General features: G+C 48.0%; 7 protein-coding genes across 7 annotated transcripts; 2 read left to right on the top strand and 5 right to left on the bottom strand.

The window, feature by feature from the left end:
- Nucleotides 1-1,335: 1,335 nt before the first annotated feature.
- On the bottom strand, nt 1,336-2,058 carry BT62DRAFT_981083 (uncharacterized protein; the record flags this gene model as incomplete). The annotated part of the gene is made up of 5 exons (XM_043189566.1): nt 1,336-1,464; nt 1,523-1,586; nt 1,645-1,755; nt 1,809-1,915; nt 1,978-2,058. The coding sequence occupies 5 exons, from the start codon at nt 2,056-2,058 to the stop codon at nt 1,336-1,338; spliced, it is 492 nt and encodes a 163-aa protein (XP_043039161.1).
- A 791-nt stretch (nt 2,059-2,849) lies between these two features.
- BT62DRAFT_1006692 (uncharacterized protein) lies at nt 2,850-3,599 on the top strand (the record flags this gene model as incomplete). The annotated part of the gene is made up of 4 exons (XM_043177268.1): nt 2,850-3,004; nt 3,053-3,191; nt 3,245-3,300; nt 3,362-3,599. The coding sequence occupies 4 exons, from the start codon at nt 2,850-2,852 to the stop codon at nt 3,597-3,599; spliced, it is 588 nt and encodes a 195-aa protein (XP_043039160.1).
- Nucleotides 3,600-3,643: 44 nt separating this feature from the next.
- On the bottom strand, nt 3,644-6,727 carry BT62DRAFT_171823 (uncharacterized protein). The gene is made up of 9 exons (XM_043179919.1): nt 6,224-6,727; nt 6,136-6,164; nt 6,020-6,084; nt 5,933-5,969; nt 5,149-5,881; nt 4,895-5,088; nt 4,702-4,836; nt 4,531-4,649; nt 3,644-4,475 (listed from the first exon to the last, which is right to left on the bottom strand). The coding sequence occupies exons 1-9, from the start codon at nt 6,417-6,419 to the stop codon at nt 3,689-3,691; spliced, it is 2,295 nt and encodes a 764-aa protein (XP_043039159.1). The 5' UTR covers nt 6,420-6,727; the 3' UTR covers nt 3,644-3,688.
- Nucleotides 6,728-8,655: 1,928 nt separating this feature from the next.
- On the bottom strand, nt 8,656-9,310 carry BT62DRAFT_1006689 (uncharacterized protein; the record flags this gene model as incomplete). The annotated part of the gene is made up of 2 exons (XM_043177267.1): nt 8,656-8,883; nt 8,948-9,310. 2 exons carry the CDS (start codon nt 9,308-9,310, stop codon nt 8,656-8,658), a joined length of 591 nt encoding a protein of 196 aa, XP_043039158.1.
- A 144-nt stretch (nt 9,311-9,454) lies between these two features.
- On the bottom strand, nt 9,455-10,259 carry BT62DRAFT_1076741 (uncharacterized protein). The gene has a single exon (XM_043179244.1). It carries the CDS (start codon nt 9,907-9,909, stop codon nt 9,535-9,537), a length of 375 nt encoding a protein of 124 aa, XP_043039157.1. The 5' UTR covers nt 9,910-10,259; the 3' UTR covers nt 9,455-9,534.
- Nucleotides 10,260-13,300: 3,041 nt separating this feature from the next.
- Nucleotides 13,301-14,129, top strand: BT62DRAFT_932817 (uncharacterized protein). Its single transcript, XM_043186424.1, has 2 exons — nt 13,301-13,576; nt 13,633-14,129. Exons 1-2 carry the CDS (start codon nt 13,363-13,365, stop codon nt 13,698-13,700), a joined length of 282 nt encoding a protein of 93 aa, XP_043039156.1. The 5' UTR covers nt 13,301-13,362; the 3' UTR covers nt 13,701-14,129.
- Nucleotides 14,130-14,514: 385 nt separating this feature from the next.
- Nucleotides 14,515-15,675, bottom strand: BT62DRAFT_896658 (Aldo/keto reductase; the record flags this gene model as incomplete). Its single annotated transcript, XM_043183272.1, has 4 exons — nt 14,515-14,799; nt 14,896-15,036; nt 15,095-15,393; nt 15,438-15,675. The coding sequence occupies 4 exons, from the start codon at nt 15,673-15,675 to the stop codon at nt 14,515-14,517; spliced, it is 963 nt and encodes a 320-aa protein (XP_043039155.1).
- Nucleotides 15,676-15,821: the final 146 nt, after the last annotated feature.

The following is a 15,821-nucleotide window of genomic DNA, read 5'->3' as shown; positions in this document are numbered from 1 at the left end:
GGTGTACTAAACAACTCTCGACACATGACCGGAGTTAACACCGCTCCGTTAGCGAGCAAGCACGGGGACTCACCAGCGGAAAGTAAGGATCGGTAGGACAAAATCTTGATTGACAGGCACAACCTATGCGAGAAATTGAATGTCCTGAGGTACCCGGCATGCCTCATGGTGGCATACAATTGTAAGTACTACGACAGTGGCGCATGTTGTATGCTGAGAGCAAGGCCGTAGGTGATACGATTAAAGATCCGCTGACGAGCCTGACGGAATCATTGTTGGCATCGGGCCCGACAAAGTCGCCTACCGCGATATACATTGAGGACCGTATAAGACAGGCACCGCGGCGCCTGCGCTAGAGGAGTGCAACATTCAAGGAGTCGATAGAGCCGGGCGTACTTGAAGTTGGCTTAGAGTAGAGACTCGTCAGTGTTAGACCTCTGAAAGATCCAAGTCCATAGACAGTAAACAACGTCTAAGCGATGCCGCCAATGCACTGAAGATGGACATAATAAATTCGAAATCTTGGCGACATTTCATCAGTGATGGAGTATATGACAGACCTGTAATAAAATGGTTACTATCTCGTTAACATATGAACGCCAAGAGGACAGTCCAATCAGTAATGAGGAGCGGCGCACAGCTAGAAGATGTCGCACGACTCAACACGAGGTTTAGAAAAACGTCGAACGTTTACCTTGTGATCGATAAAGATCAATCACATTGTAAATGTTGCCATCGAGGCAGCTCCAAGCAGGCTGTGGCAACAGCAGTCAGTCGGTGTTCATGCCTAAATTACAAATGAACACCGTAAACTTTTGATTAAAATGATATACGGCTTGAAATAATTTGAACACTGACATACACAGGTACGCAGCGGTACGTATAACTGGTCCTCCAGCAACAGGATGCTAGATTTCAGCGCATCACAACGCATATGTTACGGGCTATCTGCTTTGTGGAGACTGTGCATCAGTGCTGACTGTCAGACTCTATAAGCCAAGATCGTTAAGATAGGCCGCACTAAACCCCATTTCGGGCGTGCCGAATGCGAAAAATCCCTAGGCCGCACAGTAAGACCTACAAAACCACTTCAATTCCGAACGCCTATTATCGGCGCCGGTTGTAGGGTATTGTCCTAGCACAATGGGATGGCAAGCGCCACCCAGGTACGAAGGTTCAGTCGAGGTATGAATTATCTCCGGACAAAGTAGCGCTATCTCGTTCAAACTAACCTCAATCAGCTTTCAGGTAACAAGACGGGATGTTCATTTCAACAAAACATTTCAACGCAGATTTCAATTTCGCAATGATCATCTGCTCCTTCGCATAGCGTCTCTAGGCGGCAAAGAGATTGTGCTCCTTGTGCCATTCTTCCAACGACAGAGGACCATAATCGTCATACACTTCCTTGTCACCTTCCGGAAGGCGAACGTAGTCAGGTTTGGAGTTGATCTTGATGCACACCTAGGAAGATATAATCCATGAATTGGCTGAAAAGTTGATCCCCAGAAACCAGACTTGCCATCGTTTTTGGCACCTCTAATGGAGTATCAATTGCAGATGCGAAGGGATGTATGAGCTCAGGCCTAATATTGACGGATCGGTCAGATCGTAAACCATAATTCGAACAGTAGGCAAGCGGACCAGGTGTCATCGTACAGCCACAACATGGTGGAGCATTTGGCGCAGAAACTCCTCTGAGAAGTAGCGATACGTTCATGAGGCGTGTCTCGATCGATTACTGCTTTATAGACACTGCCTAGAATCAGGCCCAGCATCATCGAATCGCTAACCGGTAGACAGCGCACCTAATGTGTTCCTTCCCTTGAAGAACCTTCAGGGTGTTCGAATGGCCACCTAAGTTGATGGTCCCTCCAGTCCCAGCAGTCTTGCGACAGATGGAGCAGCAACAAAGCTGGATATATCGACCCAAAGATCAGCGCGCCGTCGCTACCAATGCGTCTAGTGGCTACCCACGTGATAAGGGACAGCTGTGCTGGATTCAAGAGAGAATCTGACTATACCACAGTGACAACTACCTTTGAGTTCGATGGGCATTTTCTTTTGTCGTGGTGGACGCTAAGAACGGTGCGATGACAGACAAAGCCTACGGCATACTTGAAGCACTATGATGTCACCAAAAACATGACTTTGTTGATAAGAGCTGTATGTCGAATAGCAAAAAAGCCGTCGTCAAAGGACCCGGTAAAACGGATGTTATCGTACTTGAATGACCCTTGGCAAGAAGCAGGTCTGCAGGTAAACGATGATCAAACGTTTGATTGACATTACTTGTCGCTCCCAAGCTCAAGTTTAACAACGGAGGATTACGTTCACATTTTCGTTGTCAATCCAGTCTTCCTTCCAACTTATCTACGACAACGTGTTCTCAATCTCTCTAGACTAATACTATCGCAAACTAGCTAGTTCTGACGCCCTGTTGAGCCGACCATGCCTCCTCCATAAGCGAGGATTATGCGCCGGCTCCACAAAATCGCTTGTTCTGTATTTTGAATGCAGTTATCACATGGATAACGCCTTCTCTTCCGTATTATACAACAAAAATAGCTGCCAATTCAGACTTCCTCGTCCTAGGTCCTGACTTTATCTCACATTAATTCCTTGGAGTTCCTCCGTATTATACACTAGCATAGTCCCCTCAATTTTCGTGGCCGACCCCCGACCCTGTCTTAGCTTGGACTGCGCACGTCCCAAGGCATGTTTTTCTGAGCAATGGTATGTATCATCTCCTTGCGCAGCACTATCTGAAACGTCATTTCAGCATCCATACCATCATGCCGGGCCTATAGAATAGGTTTAGACTGTCAAACAACCTTACAAAGTCGCCCATGCAATGCGATGTAAAGCGCGCCGATGACAAGGCCGCGACACCTGCCCTTCCTACTGTAATCAATCTGATAAAAGAGCACCTCCAAGTCAGGCAAAGCTCATCAAACCGCATTCACATGCTGTGGCTATTGTATTCGCCTTCGCTACCTAAATAGTACAAGATATTTATTATGGAAATGCATTGACCATTTAATTGGCCTAGCTCTCCCATTCATCTCACAATAGCTCGCCTCTGGACCACGAAGATAACAATATCCCTAGGACGCGCCGGGAGTCCAACAACCCCATTCTTTGCTGCCGCCTATGTCCTCGGCCACATTCAAGTTGTGAACGTTGACCATGTACCACACCAATGTTTGTGCCGTTGAAACTCCCGTCCCCCCGGCGTCGTCAGCGCAACGCCTGTAGCCGGTGGGTCATCCCGTTGAATACCGCTCTACCGATATTTCCGTATGCTGACCCATGCATCAACCTTGTACCGGCTTCTCTTCATCCGTGATGGATATCACAGCCCGACTATACCCTGTTCGTCAACAGTCTATTCCTGGATAAATAACTTTTGCGCCCACAGCCAGCTTCTTCCCGCATGGCGACACTTGGAAAGCGCTGAAGGAGTGATCTTTCGGTTATTACCTGAGCGCGAGTGGGTATTCCTGCGGCGCTCCATTGTGCAGCTGTTCTATTCCACTTATCGAGACATGATATGCAAAGATAAATCATACAAGAGTAGGCTAGCGTTATACAACTAATAACGATACAGGTAATACATATGGTCAATGGATGATGGTCCCGGTGACGATCAATCTATCTAATGCGATAACTTCAGCAAGTCCGTTATTCAATGCTCGGAGAAGAAAGATAGTAAACCGTTGGGGTGGTCCCCTAAAGTACTTGGGTCAGCTTGCGAGATCTGACGTCGAATGGCCATCAGCTCCTCCCATAGATGAGGGGGAATCTCGTGGTTCTGTCGCAGAAAAAATCGAATCCGATCCAACCACTCCTTCATGACATGGAATCTGTTCTCCGTTGTTTCCTCAACCCAAGCCGAACCACCCTCTTGGATTGCTAGAAGTGAAACTTGTGCGAGCCAGTAGAAAGGCAAAGAGTTGTAGATGAATGGCGGCTCATCTGGATCGTCGTCCAACCTTGGTGTATCCGTAAATTGTATCCACGATTGAAGCCAGTTATGTAGAGCATACTGAGTTGCAAAATGGTTTCCTCGGCGCCCCTCATCAGTGACGGGCTCGGATGGTGACGCTGATGTAGAAAGTAGAAGGATTGTGCTATCAGAAGTGTTTCGCGAGTAGGAGATATAGATGTTACGAAGAATGGTGTGAATGAGGATGAACTGGGAAAAGGAATTGAGAGGCGCATGCGAGATTGAAAGTCGCATCTCTCCAAGATTGGTGAGCGCTTGCTGCATGCTAACACCATACAGCCTGACTGCACCTACTCCGAATGGAGATGGCTTCTGGATCAGCTCGAACCATTCCATGGACGTTCGAGCTTTCCACACCGCGTCGTCACATGGCAAATTAATGTCGAATTCGGCTGTCGGAAAGGATGGTCGCATAGAAAAGAAAACAGAATGACAGCAGTCATGAAGGTAAGAAAGCAAAAGGGCCCTGAACATTTGTCAGCCAACGTTCTGAAATGGATAGGCAGCATTGATGGACTTACCGTTTGACGGTTTCATGAAAAGCCCATTCCCGCCATGCATGCTCCAATAGAGGCGGATCATTCATATCAGGAGCAGCCCAAGAACGCGAACGAGCGATAGATCCTGTCCTACGAATCATCTAGAAGCTTCGGTCAAAGAAGCACTCAACATGTAGAAGAAGATCGGCATACCATTACTAACATCCCATGATAAACATTAGAAGACACCCGCAAGTCGGCACGCTGGTGAAAGAGACCAATAGTCTGCAGCAAGACGGCAGCTAGTATCAAGAAATCCTGCTCCTTCGGGCCGGACGAGACCTTGGTCTAGACGATCATGTATAAGCACTAACGTCACATATAATGTCTACTACACGGAACTTACAAATTCCTGTATCAACACATCCCGCGTTGAAGACAAAGTTTCGGTAATAAAGTTCGCGGCCCGTCGGGTTTTGACAAAGAGTGCGCCGCATGCTTGCATTGCGCGAAGGAGAATTGGAGGCTTGTCTTCCGTCATCCATGTAGACGGGTGCACTAAAGGGAGTTGTGCGCAGAATGCGGAGAAGAAGAGATACACTGAAAAGAAGGTCATGTTATTACGATATAATCAATGTAATCGATGTTTTGAAGACTTACGATATTGTTGCTGCTCAGTATCCGCCGGGTTTACGCCGTTCGACATACTTGACGGGTTTGAGTATCCTCCGGAAGAAGCGGTATATGGGGGTGAATTGGTGCGAGGTAATTCCAAAGGTGAGCCATACTCTGGTGGCGTAGGCATAGATACTGCGCTATGAGAGGATGGTAATGAGTAATCGGTGTCGTATCCAGTTGCATCACTGCCTCCAAGCCATGAGAAATCTGCTGCAGACGCATGACTTGTGTCCTGATTCGAAAAAGAGAAATGATCTAGGAGCGAGTCGAACATGCCATTGGAAAAGATCTTGTCCATGTGAGGCTCGAGCCCGGTAAGCTCACCATCTCTGTTAATAATGACATCTGCCGCAGCATCGTCGTCCATGACTGTATCTAAAATGTCTGATGGAGGCGAGGAGTGTGAGGAGGATAACGGGGAAAAGTCAGGCGTGCAATTGAAGTCAAGCCCGGGAAGCAGGGTGTGATGAAAGGTAGGTGACGCCGGTAGTGATTCGGGCGAGGATGCGGGCGATGACGACGAGCAAAGAAATTTCTGATCCGAAATGACGATGGGCTGGCTCTCTGTCTTGACCTGAGACGTTCGTTTTCTCGCTCCGTATTTTTTGTGGCGAGAAACTGCAGGATCATTGATGAAAACACATTGTTTGCCCCGCGAGGAACATTTTGAGCACGGATACTGAAGGTTGCATTTGACTTTGGACTCAGCGCAAGCCTAGAGATTCAATCAGAATATATTCTACCCGACCGACCCGGTCCAGCGTACCTGACAGGACTTCCTTCGTGATCGATGGGCACTGAGCCTATCACAACATCGTTAGTTCAGCACCCGTCCTGCGAGAATTAGGCATACGGGTCCCCACAGGTCTTCTTGTGTCTTGTCAAGAGATCACTCCTCGTAAATTCGGCGCCACATAACTGAGAAGCAAATTAGGCGATGTCGTTAAGAGTGCTTCCTAAGCTACTCACATCGCACCGATGAGCGCGTTCATTGGTGTCTATGTAACCGATGCGGGTCAGTAAGTATCGCATGCACCATAAAGATGGGAATACAGACGTGAACGAATATGTCTATGCAAGTGCGTCGTCCTTGTGAACTTGGCAGGACATAGAGGACAGTACTTTGTTTGAGGCAATGTGGGAGCGTTCCCTTTGTGAGAGCGTATTCGAGACACTTGGCCGTTCGCTTTGAGTTCGACTACAGGGCTCATCTGGAATGTGAGAGAGTCGTAGGACGGAGGGGACGGGCTCATGGCGGAAGGGGATGAAGAGAGGGGAATTCGCGTTCAGAGATTATAAGTCCGCTCTTCATGGACACACCATTAATCCCCTCTTGATTCTTTAAATTTAACAATCCATCATCATTCAAAACCTACTCATCGGAGCGTTTACGTTGCATCCCCGGAGGGATTAGACCGCGTGAAAGAGATCAAGTCGGTACAGCATCTGAAGACCGATTGCAAACAGAAGGTTGAACACAGCCACCTGGTGTTGCGGAGAGATCTCTGACTCTGAGGAACTGAAATTGATAGGCAGGCACCAAGAGAGCGACATGATCGTAAGGACATCGACTGGGCCGAACTAACTAAAATCGGATGAGTCAGTTCGCCCGAGGATGTTTATCGCGGGGCAAGCGGAATCATACCTTAGGTAAGTATCTACTTAACAAAGGACCGTCAGGAGGAATACAACAGCTACTACCATTGTCGTCCTTGGAATTGGTGTCCGGTACCTGGAATGATTTTAATTTTTAGTCAAAGGATCGTTGGTTCCGAGACAAGGCTTCCTTGTGGACGAGCCAGTTTAGAGTGGCTCCAAACAGGATGTGCGCCTTTCCAGCTTTTCGGTGCATGAGATTACGCGGGCATGCAGAATAGGGAGGCTTCCTCAGTGCCACACTCAACTAGCGTCCGAGGTTTCATAATCTTGTTATGGACCCGACAGAGAGATATAGAAAGAGTTAAAGCTGCCAATTGGAATGAAGGACCTGCAACATTTAAAAGATATATGATATGTCATGAAACCATCTAAGCAAGTAGAGTGGGTAGCGCGGCGCGCATGCGATGCCATCAACGAGATACGCGGCCTTAGCGGTGCTTCGTCTATATCTATATGGGAGAAGCGTAAGAACCAGAAGAGGAAGAGTCAAGTCTTACCAGCCTGAGTTTACGAAGGATCGCCTAGAAAACTCAATCTGGTGGTAGATACAACGGGAGTGTCCGGGCGGCGAGCATCCGCATTCTCGGAGCACAGTATTCGATTGGCTTGGCATTCTTCACTCAACCATCGGAGGCAGTAGTATAACCAACACCGAGAATGCTGAACGCTCAAAAAAGGGGCCACATACCGTACTTTTGGGATCGTCAGGCGGGAAAAAGCACGGCGGATATCTAGATTCACCTTGTTGCGTAAACGGGTTGTACGTGGCCAAGGTCCTATGATGCCGGGGGTTTATAGTGCTATGTCATAAAAAATAAAGCAAACTTCCGTTTTAGATGCGCTGGTAGTAATCAACTTGGTTTCTGTGAAACGAACTGCTGCTTATTTGTACAGTCGTCAGTATCGCTTACATACAGAAAAATGGAACGAAGGTCGCAATCCGATGATACCCATGCTATCCAGCAGTGGTAGTGATTGACTGGGATCGACGTTCAAAGCAGGAGGCAGGTGGCAGATGGCGTGGGAACGTTCAGGGTAGCAGCCGAAATGGGGTCAAGAACGTTCACCGGCGATGACAACACCTTCTACCCAAACCATCTCCATCTCTTAGCTCAGTATGTCGTGAGTGTTAGCTTAGCTTATGTGTTCTGTTGTACTAATCCAAATGAAACCAGCATGTTGTCTACATGATGAACAGCATCGACCCGCGGTATTCTGGCGCAACCGTTCGGGTGTCTCCCCTCAATATGTATTTCCTTGGAATACGGCAGCTGTCACACCATGGTGTCTAACTGCGGTCCTTTCTAGGACCTTGGTTCCGATGCCAAGAAGGGCAGGAGTCCATGGAGAAATCTTTCCGACGGTGAGAAACGCCACTTGACATTATTGTCTACCAGTGATTGAATTGTCGTGATAGATGATCGTCGTTCAAATTTCCTGCTACAGTGTCGGTTATCGGCTGATAGAAACCGTGTAAGCTTCATTTTATTTTCGATGCCGGCAACAATGTTCTTTTCACTAGAGGTGTATCTTTGACCGTCGTACAGAGCCTTCTAGCTAGCCGGGTACGGCCCGGCAGGCGCTCATTAACGCCACAGTTGCAGGGCTATTCCTATCCTGATCTATTCTGAGCTACAAACACACTCCTCGAGGCAATGTTTCACCGCTGCATCATTCTGATCAAGTACAGCCGTACGGTTAGTGTCACAATTTAAACGCTGCCGTCATCCTTGATGCAACCGGGCTCCATTCACAATCGTCACATTGTGGACTCTTTCATCACGACAAGTGCTCACTGCCGTGCCTTTACATGAGAACCATTTACTCATATCAACTTATGACAATTATCTGTACCTCGTCGTCGAGGCTTTTCCCTACAACAGGCGGTGATTCCCTTAACAGCGCTGGTTCTATATGTGGCTGCGGATTGAACGCCTCTCCTCTTTTTCCTTCTATTCTACATGAGCGCTCTTTCTTCTTCCATAGAGCGACAATAACGCCGGCGCATACCGAGAAGACAAGCACCCTCGTTTTGTTAATATCGATTGAAACATGAGCCTATTCAGTCGAGGCTAAGAACTGTAACACTACACAAGTCTCAAACAGGAGATTATCTACATACTTGCTCGCAAGTTGGAACTGCACAATCTAACACCGCTACGAGATGCGAGTGAGAAGAAGAGAATCTCATAACACTACTGGACGATGTCGAAGTCGCTTTCTTCATACGAATCCCCCCAGCCAAGACAGAGCAACACTGCCCAGCCTGAGCAATAGAGTATAGCAGCCGTGCACTGTACAGGCATCCTAGGCCATCTAATTCAGTTCCTCTGTCGCTCATAAGTCTTAATTTCGCAATCTTCAGTTTCAGTGGTCTTTGTAAGGCAAGAGGCGGCCTCAGGAATTTATCTGAGATGTGGTGGCAAGCAAAGTAGAGGGGAGATGGCAAACCGATAGGGATCGATTGATCATGGTGGAGGGCCATGGCGAGGGGTACCCGGAAATTAAAACTTTGGCGTGTCTGTCTTGCAAGAGATTCGACAAAAGCTTCGAGGATGATGAAACAGACAGGATATTGAATAAATAATCTCCTCCAAAATGAAATATATATCTACAATATATCTAGATCACCACATATGTAATACAAAAGTCCTGGGGTCGTCCTTGCATTGATACGCACCGTCATGTCTCCGCATTCTTTCCTCGTCGCTATGCATATGTGCAGAGCATAATCGTTATGTTCCTATCAAACGTCACCCGTTGCTCAACTTTAAAAATGAACTTAGAGGGCAAGACCGCGTCAGCTCCCACGAGGGTCGGCGAATATGATGGGGGGATGCGTCGAAATCTTACGAACACTCCAAGTGAAGGAAGGACGGTCTGCAGATGCCGCTTGTGATGCACCATGTGTGAAAAGACGAGTCGTAGTTCCAGCCGGAAGATCGCTCGCTGCCTCCAAGGGCGGGCACGCGGGGAGTCTATCGTAAAGAGTGATGAGAAGATATTGTCCAGAGCCGACTTGGCTCTAGAAGACAACAAAGAGCTGAGCGCCAACATCTCTGGATCCCACCACCTGTCTGCCATAGTACTAGTGCCAATACTGTAACAAGTAAGGCCCGATGCTCTGCCATCCTTCGTTAACGACTCGGACAACGAGACAACCAATTCAGCTAATGAATGGCGGACGAGGAAGACGCACTACATGTATTAAGAGGTGCGGAATCATGGATGGAATTAATGAGAAGATTAATCTCAACCGTCGCTCACGGAGAGTTACGGATCAATGGAAAGACCTGAGGATAGAGGGCACCGAGCCAGCTGTTAACTGTAAAGAAAGAAAAAGAAGAAAAAGAGCTGAACTCAATCGAAACTTCAAGGAAGGGCTGGCTATCTGATAAAATCCTGATTTCCACGTGCCATAAAATGAATTGTCAGGTCATCGTACGACTGTTAGTAAGGTAGTCACGTCGATACAAATTGTGGACACATGTGGATCCAACTATCCTGCTTACGTTGACAATCGGCCTCTATTTCGCACCACCACCACCGACCAACGCACATTCCCGACCAGTACGCCTCCAGGCCGCCATCGGTACTAGAATCAATTGTAACTGACAGTAATCATTCGGGCTGGCCATCGGCATGCGTGTGCATACGTTCTATCCTCGTCTTCTCAGCGTACACAGTCGCCGATGAATAAGTTGGTCGCCTCGGATGCCGACAATCACGCCAATTCTCGTATCCGAGCCGTGTCTTACGAATTCAATATTCAAATTTCACTCCGAGTCGCATGGAAGCGAATCGTATACGGGACACTGATATCGCCTAGCTTCGTCAAGCTCATTCTTTGATAGCAATCAGATGTATACCAGGCTGTTTGGGACTCTATGGACATGCGTTGCCATCTTAATTTTGTCCTGTCTTTTCACTGACATCGGGAACTGGATGGCTGACTTGTGGAGATCGGCTCTGTATAGCAATCTTTCAATGCACGTCGATGAGCGCCCGGGGCTTCTGTTCCATTCCTTTGCTGGAGTCTAAAGGAGGGTGGGAACCCGGTCAGGGCGGTGAGCGCCCAAGCCGTGATGATTTTTATCGCTGTTCTAATCATATCTTCGTTCAGGACAAGTGGAAACCACCCATGTGTAAGGTACGGCTGCCCGAAAATTCTAGGAATCATGTTAAATACTGGACAGGTTTGAGTAAATACCATCGGGTGAGCTTGTTACTTGTTTATCAAGTCCCCTGCACGAACTTGAATAATCTCTCTCTAAAGGATATCTGCGAAGTAGTCCCCATTTGAAAGCGGCTCCGACATCCAAAGGAACTTCCCGTTCTTGGCATTACTATTCTACTCCGCTATCATTCATCATCCCCTTCCATATCTACTAGTAACATCATGTTTTACCTAGGTGAGCATCCCGTGAATGGCCGTTTTACGTCGGTCCGTTACTGTGCTGTATATGTATTGTTAAAGATCTAACTTTATCTGATATACTTGCAGGATATGGAGCTCCAGATGACACATACGATTACATGCCGATATTTAGCGGTGAGTTCGGTGAGTTGACCGCGCCTACCCGTACATTTGTGTTCAACGATCAATTATAGACGAACCTTTTCGTTGCTGATGGTCTTGGTTGCTGATCTGCTGATTGGGGCTCCCTTACAGTAAAATTTCAAGACCAGGGAGCCCGTCTGCGGAACACCAGTGGTCGCTCCATGGTCTACGGAATGTCTATTTTGGCCACCATCCTCCCAGATATACACCCGTAAGTCGCTGTCCAAAACGACATCGGTATTTAATATGAGGTTTTTAGAAGTCCAGACCCATTATCAATGATGGACTGATCTTTGCATTGTCGCAATGCAGCATACGCGGCCTCCCTACGGGACTGGCGATATTAGTACTCTACTCGCGCTGCTACAGTTGTCCATGTCATGTTTGGACAGCAATGATTGTAGGTGCTGTCATCCTCATTACTGCACATACCTCGCGATCTGATGAGGCAAGTGCTGTTCCTCAAATCTCAGGGAATCAAGGAAACGATATTGGATAGGCCCGTCATAAAACTGTATGCAGTTCGTTATGCTTTGGTGGCTAGAATCCTTACCTTCGTTCACGTAGGGCGCCCTTAACTTGTGAGAGTCACTACGCTGAGTGCCATTCTGTCGCAGTGGTTAAAGCACGTTACGCTTGCTTCAGTCCTAATAGAAACAGATCATATTTGCGAGGATGGGGGGATGACCCCGTGATGGTCTTTTGCTATCTCGCTCTTGATGCTGTACCTAACGGTAGGCAGCTCTATGAGTCAAGAAGACAGCTGGGCTTGCCGCGATACTGTCATCGCGGGGTACTGGGGCAGCCGTGCACGAGACGTCGCGGGCATAAGGCTTTCAACAGTTGCAAGGATAGCATAGTCGCCTGGTTGTGACAGCACCACACTTTTTTTTCTCATGAAGTAGAAAGCATCGTTGACGCTTATGTTGACATTACCATCGCTACCGAGACGGCTTTGGACGCGCACCATAATGTGCATCCGGGCAATCTGCCGCGTCCATTTAGCCACGTCCCGATGAAGCGATCCCGAATGAAGCCACATATCCGAATGAACGCTGCGAAGTCGGCCATGTCTTGCGCTAGTACTCGATCAGTTCTACCTCAACTACTCAAGTTTACGGGTCGAGAGAAGAAGACGTGCACTAGCCCGTAACTCCTGCAAAAGTAGACCGCGTATGCGACATAAAGAATGTCTTTGACGTGGTTCCAAGTTTAGCACTGCGTGCCTGGATTGTGTCGCGCTCGGTACGGCCTATCATCTTTGATTCTCAACGTCCTTACAATAGGAGATGTAGTATCGCTCAAGAACGATGGGATTTTAGACCCGGAAAGAGTCAAAGATTATTCAGAATCACTTTACGCCTTTAAGGTGGTAATTACTTCTACCCAAACCTGATCAGAAGTCATCAGAATGAGGTAACGCGCAATGTGCGCCAGGGCAATGCGGTTCGGCATGTAGCCTTTCGGTGCTTCGGTATAAACTTATCGGCGTATCTGTCATTGGATGCTAAAGCCTATGACAACCTGGTACAACGAGCTGAACGATAAGAGACAGTTATATTTCCTTGAAGCGGATACTGAAGTTCATCCGGCGGTCATTAGAATGACTGATGATACGGGCTTATAGGAGCGTGTTAACGTCAGAGTGTAAGCTATTCTCGTGTTCCTTTGTAGGGAAGGCCAGTCACACCGCCCACCCGACAAACTGATACTATCAGTGATACTGACGTTTATGTGCTCTCGGGTGCCGTTGCATCGTTGCACGCAAATCCCTCCCTTGATCTTTAGGGAACCCAGTCTCGTTACTTTCATCGACGGCAATATTTGGCTCCGAAAGTCGGCTGATGCATTGTTGCCCATAATTTGTTAGATGCCATCGCAGCTTAGATGATATCCCCTTTGTTCTCGTTGTGGGCTAGTTCCATCGATGACTATCATGCCAAGGACTGAAACGTCGGCTCTGAGCAAATAACCTCATGACTATCGCTAAGATGGCACGAACGTTTATGTGCAGCCCTTTCCTGGTCACTGGCTCGTCTGCTAGCTTGCCATGGTTGTCGAATTCCATGCATCGTTTGCTCGAGTACCTCCCTCTCAATCCGATCAAGACTGAACTAAGGGTTCAATTGATGTCGATCAATACATTTGCGGGTTCTAGGGCGTGTAGGATCGTTGCGGGGTATATGTCACGTAAGCGTCAGCCAGTGAGCTGAAAATTATTATTTCATAAATGCATCCTCATGCAGGGCGAGCTGTGAGCATGTGCGATGATATCAAATCCGTCTTGAAGCTTGAAACCTATGTTTCGATATGATCTGAGTCAGCGATTGAATTGATGGTACTTCCAACACGGCTGGCTGGTCCTTTCAGAATTATCGCGTCTGAGCCTGTAAATGTTGTACATCCACCTTCAAGGTCTACAAAGGCTGGGACCCTGCTGAACTTTTGTTTCACGGGTCTTCTGTATTTCTTTGATGATCGTACGATTCGCATCTTGAAATTCAAGTTGGCACTTTTAGCGGTTAACTTCGAGTACTTATGGTGTATACGGAGTTACTCTTGCGTCGTCCCTGACCTCAACGATTCTTTGACACATGCTACTGAGAACACACGGCGTCCATCATTGCGCTCTACATTCCAGAGCGATCAGACAGGGCACTTTGAGATGAAATGCACCTGAGATTTGTAGCAGGGCATAAACTTGTATATTTCTGCATTGTCTCGCAATCATTGTAGGGTGTCCGGGTGCAACGGCTGCTTTGCATGCGCGACACAGCTCGGGGTTCGATTCCCTGCCGGGTATTCATGACAATGTATCTTTGCCGGATGTTATTTATGTGATACTCACAAACAAAAATTAATGGATATACAATATGTTTTATATCTAGGGCGCACGTCGCTTGGATTCACGAGAAGTACTAACTTACGAACAGGGGAATGCGGTCAGGATACTGAAACGGTTTAGACCTTTCCCTATGGACTCTACAGAAGATTCGCGTTGGAGGGTTTCTTGATTGTCTCCAATATCTTGTCGACAGGACCTCAGCCCCAGCAAAGAGGCTCGGATCCAACTTCTTCACTTGCAACACTAATTTACATTTCAATCTTTCCCTACATTCATTCAAATTTCAGAGACCGGTTGGGAGCTGAGGGAGCGGGAAGTCCTTTTCCATATGTTCGGTATAATAACGCCAATGTACCGTCTTTCCCACATCAGAGATCTCCTGTACCTCTTCGGGATCGAGAAGGCCTTCAGGGAGGTACGAAATCTCAGCGAGACGGCGAATGCGGCCTTTATTTCCGGATGCAGTTACAGCAACCACCCCCATAGCCCGGACCCATAGGAGAAGCACCGCGGAAGGGTCAAAGGGTGCAGAGATGAAGCCCGGGTCGACGGCGGAAGAGGCTTTGATCTAAGATAGTAATAGTCAGGTAGCAGTGCTTGATATGAATGGAGGCCGACAAACCAGAGAGGCGTTGTCCTTGTTCAACCGCTGGGCAATTCGTACCAGGATAGGCTGCAGAGGCCCACCTGTGGGATGACGAATGGCTGGGGTAAGAGGACCATAGGCTTCCGTGACGATGCCGTGCTCCTTCTGGATAGCAAGGACAGGCTCGAGATGAGCGAGCACATAAGGATGGTACTCAAGCTAAAGGCTGGATGGTCAACGGACAGAAAGTACAATATCATGACTTAATCACACGAACCTGGTTAACGACAGGTTTGTGACGGGCGCCTTCGAGAATAAGATTAAGATCCTGGGGACGGAAATTGCTAACGCCAATACTCTTGAGCTTCCCTTCGTCCTTGAGATCCTCAAGAATTCGCCACAACTTCTTGAGAGACGCATCTTGGTCCTCGGCAACGTAGGGATTGTGGATGAGGAAAAGATCGGGGATGAAGCCAAGTTTGGCGAGAGACTCGTCGATAGATGCACGGACTTGAGCAATGGGAACGGGAACATCCTTGGTATCCTTGGAATCGGGGGACGGCGAGCGTTCGGAGACTATGCGCATCAGAAAGTAGAAATAGGACATCTAGAAAGCCTACTCTTGCTGGTAACCCAGACAGCCTCTTTCCCGACACCAGATTTCGCAATGACCTCGCCTGTATTGGCTTCATTGCGATAGTTCTGAGCGGTGTCGATGTGACGGATGCCGACGCGTAGGGCTTCGCTGCCTGACTCGAGGGCGGTCTTCCTCGCGTCCCCGGAGCCATTTCCCCAGCCTAGCCAAGGAATCTGGGCGCCGTCAAGGAGGGGGATCGACCATTGCGGTGGTTGCGACATGGCAGTTTGATGAGAAAAAAACAAAGTGTAATACGTCGGTGATGATAAAGATCTATATTGGTAACCCGCAACACGCCTCGGGGCAGAGTACGCGAAGACTACTTAGGATAATGCTATTCTACTCCGCAACTCTATGGAAGGTATAA

This window comes from Guyanagaster necrorhizus, assembly GCF_019112545.1.
Source record: "Guyanagaster necrorhizus MCA 3950 unplaced genomic scaffold BT62scaffold_14, whole genome shotgun sequence".
Taxonomy (NCBI): domain Eukaryota; kingdom Fungi; phylum Basidiomycota; class Agaricomycetes; order Agaricales; family Physalacriaceae; genus Guyanagaster; species Guyanagaster necrorhizus.
The sequence above is the reverse complement of the archived record's forward strand: the minus strand, read 5'-3'. Positions and strand labels throughout refer to the sequence as shown.

Excerpts from the sequence above, each read along its gene's own strand:
- BT62DRAFT_171823 (XM_043179919.1), bottom strand. The coding sequence starts at position 6,419 with ATGAGCCCGTCCCCTCCGTCCTACGACTCTCTCACATTCCAGATGAGC. Across the intron at positions 5,970-6,019 it reads AAGAAGACCTGTGGGGACCC|GCTCAGTGCCCATCGATCAC; the intron begins GTATGCCTAATT and ends ATGTTGTGATAG. Across the intron at positions 4,650-4,701 it reads ATCATGGGATGTTAGTAATG|ATGATTCGTAGGACAGGATC; the intron begins GTATGCCGATCT and ends CGAAGCTTCTAG.
- BT62DRAFT_1076741 (XM_043179244.1), bottom strand. The coding sequence starts at position 9,909 with ATGGCAGACAGGTGGTGGGATCCAGAGATGTTGGCGCTCAGCTCTTTG.
- BT62DRAFT_932817 (XM_043186424.1), top strand. The coding sequence starts at position 13,363 with ATGACTATCGCTAAGATGGCACGAACGTTTATGTGCAGCCCTTTCCTG. Across the intron at positions 13,577-13,632 it reads CGTTGCGGGGTATATGTCAC|GGCGAGCTGTGAGCATGTGC; the intron begins GTAAGCGTCAGC and ends ATCCTCATGCAG.